General features: G+C 43.8%; 1 protein-coding gene across 1 annotated transcript in view; it reads right to left on the minus strand.

Moving 5' to 3' along the window:
- crim1 (cysteine rich transmembrane BMP regulator 1 (chordin-like)) overlaps window positions 1–10,000 on the minus strand; it is a 105,736-nt gene that overhangs the window by 30,331 nt on the left and 65,405 nt on the right. The window contains exon 6 of the mRNA XM_048228488.1: window positions 1,975–2,157. Coding sequence (XP_048084445.1) covers window positions 1,975–2,157 — 183 coding nt within the window. The remainder of the gene's footprint in view (window positions 1–1,974; window positions 2,158–10,000) is intronic.

Consider the following 10,000-nt stretch of genomic DNA (forward strand, 5'->3'; position numbering starts at 1 on the left):
CTATGTGCCCACTGTGCATGTGTGTGTGTGTGTGTGTGTGTGTGTGTGTGTGTGTGTGTGTGTGTGTGTGTGTGTGTGTGTGTACTGGCTACTGCTGTGTGTGAGGCTGACTGGCAGCCTGATGGATTGCTCTGATTACAGAAAACGGCTACATCATGGATGTGTCAGAGCGGTGCAGGAAACCACTGACTGAAGGAATCATTTAAGATGGAGTCTGCCCTCCTCTACCCACCTCTCTCACCACCCCTTCAGAAATACCATGAAGGTGACTGCTGTCTGTTTGCGCCATAAAGAACATCATGGCACACACATTCTATTAATGACAAGAAACTACTTTATGTCTTGAGTTTTCTCTCTTTTTCTCTCTCTCTCTCTCTCTCTCTCTCTATCTCTCATGGCAGACTATTCACTCCTTTCAGGCATACTGTACAAGGCTGAAAAGCACACACAGACAAAACAAGGACAAGTTTTGGGACTTGGACAAAGACTCAAAGTCAAGTTTGACTCCTTTGGTCTTTACAATGCAAGACTTCGGTTGCTTATTCCACCTCAAGTCGATATGTTGTCATTGATTTCCAGTGTTGGGAGTAATGCATTAAAAAAGTAATGTAATTACAGTAATGCATTGCTTTTTGCTGTAATACAGTAATGTAAGGCATTACCAATACAATTTCAGTAATATTTTACTAGGTACAATTCTCAGTAACTGAAGTTACTTTGCTTTTTAATCCAAAATTGAGAAATGCTCAATTGGCACCAGAGAAGATTATCCAAGAATTAAAAAAGTCATCTATGCTGGTCCTGGAATTTGATTGCCTTGTTTAGATGACTGTAGAAAGGGAATTTGAGTTATCTCTGCCATTCATGCAACAGATCTAACATGGTTAGGCTATACTTCTCATTTCAAGCAGTGAGAATAACTAAAATGTTGCTTTTACAGACAAAGATCGTAGCCATTATTCTTAAACTATTTGCATTAAGTCTACACCACTGTAAGTGGAAGGAAAGGCAACCAGGAATGATGAGAACCATTTAAAGTCAACATACAATTTCACTATGGCTATATTTTACTATATTAAGTTGTGAGTGACCTTTGGCCTTTGGGGCCTACATCGTCCCATGAGCCATAACTGCAACCATTATATTGTTCTTTTGTTAGCCTTAAACCTAGCTCAGTCATTATGCCATACCACATCACCTCCTGCTGTGTAATGAGCTGCATTGAACACATGAAGATCTATTGAGAACACCAAATCCATATTTTCTGTTATTTTGGTGAAAGTAATGTAAACGTAGTGTAATGCCTTACAATTCAAAGACAGTAATATTGTAATGTAACAAATTACTTTGAGATGACAGTAACAAGTAATAAATAATGCATTACACTTTTGAAGTAACTTGCCCAACACTGTTGATTTCTGAAAACATATGCATGGGCTGCTGTTACACAGTCTGCAGCGATGACACTGCCACTCTGAGCCCAACTGTAAAGTGCTTTCTGGTCGATAAGAAGCTGAGTAGTATTTAGTCGCTGTGTGCAATACATCGCCTTGCACCGCTGTATATAAGGCAGATTGTGAGACAAAGTTTTTTCCCCGTTGTGCTGTCCTTCATCTTGTGAGCTGGGGAATTTAATACATCGGCGTAATGTATTTAGAGATGGATAAGTGGTTGGCTGTTCAACACCTTGTGGGGGTCACGGACGAACATATGTCTCTTTTAAAGGCTGACATAGATATTACCTGCTTGTCCTTCAGTTAAGAAGACTGCACAAGCTATATACCATTACCTTTCTGTTTGTGTGTATCTGTCTGAGGAGTCACCACAAACAACCTAATCTAGGTTTGATTGTGTGCTCACACATGGATAGCAGTATCTGGTATGGTATCTGGGAGTGTAGACATATGTGTGTGTGTGTGTGTGTGTGTGTGTGTGTGTGTGTGTGTGTGTGTGTGTGTGTGTGTGTGTGTGTACCTTCACACACGGGGCAGCATTCGCCCTCGGGGACGTAGTAGCGCTCGCAGTGGAGGATGCCACACTGGGCAGTGAAGCAGACGGACACGCCCCCCTGGCAGCGGCAGAAGCGGCAGGCGTCCATGCGGAACATGTCCCCATCCTGGTACTCTATCCCGTTAAAGGTGCACGCCGGCTTGGTCTCTGGAGAGAGCGAAGTGAAGGAAATGGGGAGGTTAGCAAGTTGCAAGTCTTTACATACAGTTCATACATACAGCACATTGCCAATTGAAGGGCAAAACTCCCATTTATTAGGGAGAAAACCGTGTGCTGAATCCAGCTCACATGGGGAACACATTGTGTGATGGCTGGCTTATTATCGAGTGATCTATTGTGTGAATACCAATCTCAAGACAACAACATGGTTATTATAATGGTATTACAGCATTGAATCATATTTCATTGACCATAAGTGCACTGCATGCATCATATCACTGCAGTAGCATCCAACTGACCATAACAGCACTATGCTAACCTTAGGAAGTAAGGCACAATTCACTCATTAAGGACTTCCTGTCTCACTCCATTTGGTCAGTAATTATTTGCCCAGTGGCTGTTATTTACTGTTTGGAAAGTCATGTGCATTAGGCTACTCATAAAAGATAGACAGACATACACTCTCTCGTTCTCTCTCTCTCTCTCTCTCTCTCTCACACACACACACACACACACAGAGACAGAGAGAGAGAGACAGAAAGACAGAAAGACAGACAGACAGACAGACAGACAGATACTTAAATACATGGAATGATCTGTGAAAGCTTATGAACTGTTTTTGGCACAGCTGATTCATACGAGGCCTTCTAGCAGGAGACATATCTATACAAACTGATCCTTTCCGGTCACCATGGAAACTCAAGGTGTAAAGGGGGAAAAAAAGCACCTTTTGATGGGTTTGGATGCCTACAGTTATGTGTCAGCCGGCAGAGTGTTCCCTGTGTGGTCCCAAGATTGGACTTTGAAGGAGTGATTGGAAAAATTACCACAATCAGTCAGTCCCCAAGAAAAGTGAAATAATGTTTTTTCTAGCATGTGAAGATCTCTAAGTAGGATAAACAGAGACAAACGAATGACACCTCCAGAGATTCTGTTGATGTATGGCAATTTTAGAACAGAACCTTAAAATCCTCAGCGAGGCCACGCATCGACCTTGGAACGGCTCACGCTTGTACCAGCTGAAAAGCCGCAGTCTAGAAGACACAACGGCCTTCGATCCGGTGAATTGAAAAGACAGAATCCATCAGGGAAGAGGAAAAAAGAGTGAGAAAATAAGAAGACATGCCTTCAGAGCATTGTCTTCCTTTTTGCAGACAATTACCCCGGGGGTCTAGACGGGCAGCGCTAAAGCCAGGTCTTTAATTCCAACTGCTAATTCTGTCAATTAGCCGTGGTTCAGCGAATTACACAGCAATGCGAGGGAGACCGCACTGCCGACGCCACGGCGACCAAAGGCGGTGCCAACAAGGGACGTGGTCACAATTTCCTCCCCTAATCAAAGAGTCCTCTAGTCTCTCGTCTTAGGCTCCACACATGTTTCCTGCGGCTAATTGGAGATACTCAGACCCTGTGCATATGACAGAGAAGCTGGCACCACCACAAGAAGAGATCACCAACTGACAGCTGTACTGAATGCTAAATGTTTCACACAATCATGTCGTGAGAGGTTTTTTTTCCCCTCTCTTCTCTCCTGGGCTGCCACAGATCCCATTCTGGATCATCCCTCATGTTGTTTCATGTTGTGACATGTTTTCGGCATGATTTTCAAAGGTGGCATCAACAGTATAGTGCGGGAATGATGCCAAAAACCTCCCTTCCTACTAATGGTGGATCCATCAAACGTCATGTCAAACGCCTTATTGACCTATCTACTTTGTTCATTGATAGATAGATAGATAGATAGATAGATAGATAGATAGATAGATAGATACTTTATTGATCCTCAATCAATAAAGCAATAAAGCTTCAATTCAAGCATAACATTGTCATGCAATGACAAATTTGTAGTCTACCTCTCCAGAGGTTTTGTTTTTGGTGCATTTTGTCTGTGTGTTTGTCTTTAAACCGAATTTTCTACAAGTGTAACGGATGCCAGCTATCTGATTGTGGAACGTTAGTAAACCTCACTCCCCGACGCTTTAAGAGTAGCATGAAAGCTAGCAGCCTGGGCTTTTAGCTTGATTGTCAGCATGCTCGACTTCCGATCTGAGGTGCTACTGTCTGCGGGTTTAAGTCCGGGCGTGTGTAGGGCTGAACCGCGCAGGTTCAACACAACCCAGGTTACATTGGTGCCGTGACCCGGATTGGGGGTGAGGTTTAGGGGGGCGAGTGTATGTGGAATGTTAGTAAACCTCACTCCCCGACGTCTTAAGAGTAGTGCTGACATGAAAGCTAAGCAGCCTGGGCTTTTAGCTTGATTGTCAGCATGCTCGACTTCCGATCTGAGGTGCTGCTGTTTGTGGGTTCAAGTCCGGGTATCTGCAGGGCTGAACCGCGCGGTTCAACACAATGCAGGTTACACTATCTTAAATTTTAGTTTCACACCACTTAGCAATGCTTAACATGACCAACATAGGGCTACAAATTGTGGTTAACTAGTGTCGATAGCATATTGCGAGTTGTTGTGAACCATAGGAACTTTTAGGAACTTTAATCATAGCCTATTCACCTTATTCTGGTTCGCCCATTTTAGAAATGTACTTTCTTCGGCTTTGTGTTCAATTTCCCTGTCGGCTAGTTCCTGCCAATTAGCTTCATTGGGATAACACGGCAGAAGAGGATGGAGAGGTTAACTTGGGAGGAGACGAGAAATGACATCAGAAATGAGGTCAGATGCCAATATTGTACTTCGCCACCCAAGGCTATTCACCTCTATGGAGTGGGTAGATGATGCAGTGGTGGCCTCCCATAATGTATGGACATATATTTTAGAGACGGATTGGGCATTCTCAGCACAGTATGTCAATACATAATTATCATAATATAAGTATTAAACTCTTTTGATCCCGTGAGGGAAATTTGGTCTCTGCATTTATCCCAATCCATGAATTAGTGAAACACACTCAGCACACAGTGAGCACACAGTGAGGTGAAGCACACACTAATCCCGGTGCAGTGAGCTGCCTGCAACAACAGCGACGCTCGGGGAGCAGTGAGGGGTTGGATGCCTTGCTCAAGGGCACTTCAGCCATGCCTACTGGTCGGGGTTCGATATATATATATATAAAGTAGTTTCGGTAACACTTTACTTGACAGTATCGACATAAGAGTGACCCTAATCCTAACCTCCTAACCCTAATCCTAATCCTAACCTTAATTTGTTATGAAAAAAAACGAATGTCACTTAATAACAGAAGCGTTATGTCATAAACGTTTGTCATAAACTTACGTCGACACTATCAAGTAAAGTGTAACTGTACTTTCTTTATTTCTACCCAAAACCCAATGCATTATCTGATTATTTACTGTCTAAAATGTTAAAACCAAAACACTTACTGCAGGCATATTACAAAAACTTCCTAACCCGAAAATCCTATCTGATTCGTTTGGTTACCATGGTAACTATGTTTAGAAAGTCATTACAGAACAGCCCTCCTAAGTCAGTGTTCTCCTAATTTCAGATAGGAAAGGTGTATTACAGAAATGTCTTAAGACACCAAAATCCTAAATAAACGTTCCTAACTTTAGGAGGACCCATAACATATGATGCCAGTCATCTTGATAGAACTCTGCTATCTTAATGTATCGCAATGGATATACTGCTCAGTGGGAAGTTCGAGCACAAAACAGAAAAAGATGGCGCCCCCCATGTTTGTGCATGGAATAAGGTGAATAGCCAAATCAAATAACCAAAACAATAGCAATAGCTTATCACTAATAACAACACAAATAGGCTAATGAATGTTCATTTAATGAAGTTTCAACATTGTACAGTGTTCCTATGTATTCATGTTCCAACACAAGCCTACATGTATCCATCATGTTCCAACAGAATAAATACATGTTGCACCAATTCTGGGCACATGTTGGATAAGTGTAAGTTCATGTAGGGATATGTAGACTACTTATAAAAAGGAAATTATTCTCATACATGTCAGTAAGGCGGATGGTATGACATTTAGTTGATCAAACTGGACTCCCTCCATCCCCAGGTCATCACACAGTGTAACCCACACACATCGGTTCAAAGAAATGCCATCGACAATCATATAGAAACCATACAGTGACACCAGAGAAACAACCGGAAGATTTGGACAGCTTCAGACGCTTCTCAGACAACCTATCGATCCCAGACGGCCTTAACGTCGGCAGTGGCCTTAAGACGCGCACTGAGGTGATTAACGCTCATCCATCTCAGGAGAAAGGCCAGGCACAAGCTGGAAGGCCAGGTCTCCTAATTCGCTAATAATCAAGATGAATCCATGTGCGGAATCACACCACGTCCCATTTCCCGGTGCAGTAGCCTTACATTTTCCCTGGACAAACGGAGCTGACAGACTGGTCAAACGTGGAATGAATCACAGCATATAAAGCACGGATTTGTGCCAGCTGTCAAACTGTTTGACTTGGGCTCGGGCTCCTTATTAAAGGAGGGAAATAGAATGAATTTGGAGGAAGGGGGAGAGAGAGGGATGAGAATACTGAGAGGAAAGGAGAGAAGAAGAGAGGAGAGCCACATCTTGGCCACCTTTCCCTGATTTGTACTTACTTTCCTGCCCCCAATCTCCACTCTCTCTCTCTCTCTCCCTTTCTCTCTCTCTCTCACTCTCTCTCAATCTCTCCATGATTTCTTTCATTTTCTTCCTCTACCTCTTGATATCCCTTGTTTCGCTCCATTGCCTCCTAATCTTTCTGTTTCCAAGTCCCCCCTCCCTGATATCTTTACTCCCCTATCTCTCATTCCCCATCCCTCTCTTCAATCCTCAACTACTACTATCCGACTGCCTCTTCCTCTCTTCCTGCTTTCTTTTCCATCCGGTCATTTGCCACTCAACCCTTTAAGCCCTTGCTTTTCTCATCTCTATTATCTGTTGTCATTCCCCTATTCTATTTTTCTTACTCTCTTCTCTATCTCTCATCTCTGATGTCTCCATAAAGCACAATTAATTGCCTATGTGTATGAAATGTGCAATATAATTAAACATTCCTAATGCCAAATGCTCAGTTCAATTGAATTCAACCCAATCCAATTCAATTCAATCCAATTGCACTCAACTCAAATCAATTCAATTCAATTCAAGGGAGGTCAAGCACAATTCCAATTCTGACAAAAGCAGCTTGTCTCCAGAAGTCATTAACAAAGATTAATTTATTCCAACTGACAAAAAGAGACATCGAACAAAAAGAGCAGTACTAATTTAATGCCCCAAGCGCATACACACACACACACACACACACAAACACACTCACACACACACACACACACACACACACACACACACACACACACACACACACACACACACACACACACACAGTCTGCTGTCTCTTTGCACCATGTCGGTGGCCGGCTGCCGCTTCGCAAGACAGCTCATCATCACGAGAGTGCTTCCTCTCTCCCTCTCCTTCCATCCATCCATCCCTCTCTCTCTCTCTCTCTCCCTCTGCACATCCCCCTCTCTCCCGCTAGATCCCGGGTGGTCGTTTGTTAATTAGCGGCGTCCTACAGCGGAGCCAGCGGTGCCCGTGGGGGCCTGAGAGTGGACTGGGCTGGGCTGCGCTGGGGCTCCTGGGCCTGCAGCCCGGGCCCTGACTCATTACCGCTGGGCATGAGCGATGACGGAGACCGCCTCCGCTCTGGAGCCTCCGCACATGTTACATGCAGGGGCTCCACTCTCCAGTGACTTTCCTTTATAAATGAGGCAGTTATCCACAGACATCCTCACACACACACACACACACACACACACACACACACACTCACACACACACACACACACACAAACAAATACAAACACACACACACACACACACACAACACACACACACACACACACACACACACACACACACACACACACATACACGTTGAACAGAACACACACAAAACTCCCAAGGTCCTGTGCTGTTCGCTCTAAATGGCATCAAGGACAATGACAGGCTGCCTGTCTTTGGGGTGGACAGCCTGAAAATTGTTTTTCTTTGTTCTTTAAAAATTGTTTTTCTCTTGTTTTCTTTTCTTCTATTTTTTTATCTTCTCCTTCTATTCCTTCTGTTCCTCCTTTCCCTTCACCCCCATCCGCCTGACCCCTTGAAAAAGCACATCTGTTGCTCACTGACGTCAATCCAAATCATCACGAAGCATCCTCCACTCCTCCTCCCTCCTCCTTCTCTTCTTCTCCTTCTTCTTCTTCTTTCTCTTTCTCTCCAGTCACAAAAGAGCTCCTTCCTTCCTGTTCCATCCCACACATGTTTAATTCCCGAGTCGGCTATTTTAGCCCGTGGCCCTGACATCACCATTAACAAACATGACCAATCGGCCCGGGCCTGGGTGGAGAAGGGTGGGGAAGGGTGCGGACTCCGCCAGGGCCAGTTAACACCGGTGTGACGGGAATGTTGGGAAATTAACATTCTAAAGAATATCTGGGTTCATTGAATTCAACATAGAATTTTAGAACCTTCAATTGTTGCGGAACTTAGAACGTTCAAAAACCTACACCTTTAAGGGTTAAAGCAGCTGCAAACAGGCCATTCTTCACCCACTGAAGTGTCCGGCCAAGCAGGGTGCCGGGGCGTTTGCAAACAGTATGTGCATTGTAACTTCATTTCGTAATCCAATTTTCCCAACCATCAGTCTCCATAAACGTCAGCCTTTGTCTTAGCCTTTGCATGAATCGCTCAACTTCAGACAAGGGGGGAGGAGGGGGGGTTTTTGAATCCATTTTTGTTTGGTTTTGTTTTGGCCTATTTGCCTGTTGAAAGGATGTGGTGATTGCAGTGTGTGGTTTGGGTGTCTGTCGTGTTTGAAATGTCTCCACAGCGCTCCTCTGAAGCAAGATGCAGCTCGGCGAGCTAATTAATGCTACAAAACTAATACTAATTAATCCTATTAAAACTTGATACAAAAAGTGTCTCCTTTTCAGCATGTGGCTGTGTTTTTATTGTCAGGTCCCCTTCGTGATTCTAAATTCTAGCGCAATGTTGACAACATATGTAAATTAAACTTGAACTGAGATGAAATCTTATTGCTGAGTGTCTAAACCCCTAACTAAATTGACAGGATTTCCTGCTAGGCTAGTGCTAATGACCTGTCAGTTTTGCCTGGTATCAGAAATAATATCTGAACATGATTTCACTTCATGAAATAAATTGAGGTGTTTCACTCAGAGGTGTCACTCTAGGCATGGCTCTCTGAAGTCAGTTTCACTCTGCTATCTCACTCTCTGAGTTTCCAGATCTCAGGAAACTGTATTGTCATTCGTTGGTGCAAGCTACCTGTCTGGTGTTTTCTGTCCAGGCTTTGTAGATGTCTGTGTGTGTCAGTGTGAGGGAGTGTGACTGTACAGTATGTGTGTCTACTTGCATCTCTCCCTTTGGGCTACTGAAGCTCTGTGATCTCTGGAAGCCAATTCTCAGGCAGAGATCACACTCACCGACTGCCTCTCTGAACAGCATCCATTGCCGAGGATTAACCAGGAAGTCGCTCTATTGTTTTGAAATGGAAAGAAAAAAAAGTCTTGGAAAAGACGTGGAACTTGTTCCAGAATGCTGCAACATTATTTCCCCCATGCTTGCTCGCTGTGTAGACATTTTCTTTGCTCTGTTTTGTTCCCTACTCAAGGCTTAGACGGCTGCCTGCAAAACCCTGGCGTGACAAAACACCAAGCCATTCAATGTGCTTTCCAAAATATAAGAAAGGGCCTCCGAAAGCCACGAAAAGGCTTCTAAGAGCAAAACAAATATGAAACCCGAGAATATTTTGGGGGGAAAAAAGCACAGCGTACCTAGCTACTTAAGACGCCCTAGCGAAAAATGTCCCTTCTCTCAAAGA

This window comes from Alosa alosa, chromosome 19, assembly GCF_017589495.1.
Source record: "Alosa alosa isolate M-15738 ecotype Scorff River chromosome 19, AALO_Geno_1.1, whole genome shotgun sequence".
NCBI lineage: Eukaryota > Metazoa > Chordata > Actinopteri > Clupeiformes > Clupeidae > Alosa > Alosa alosa.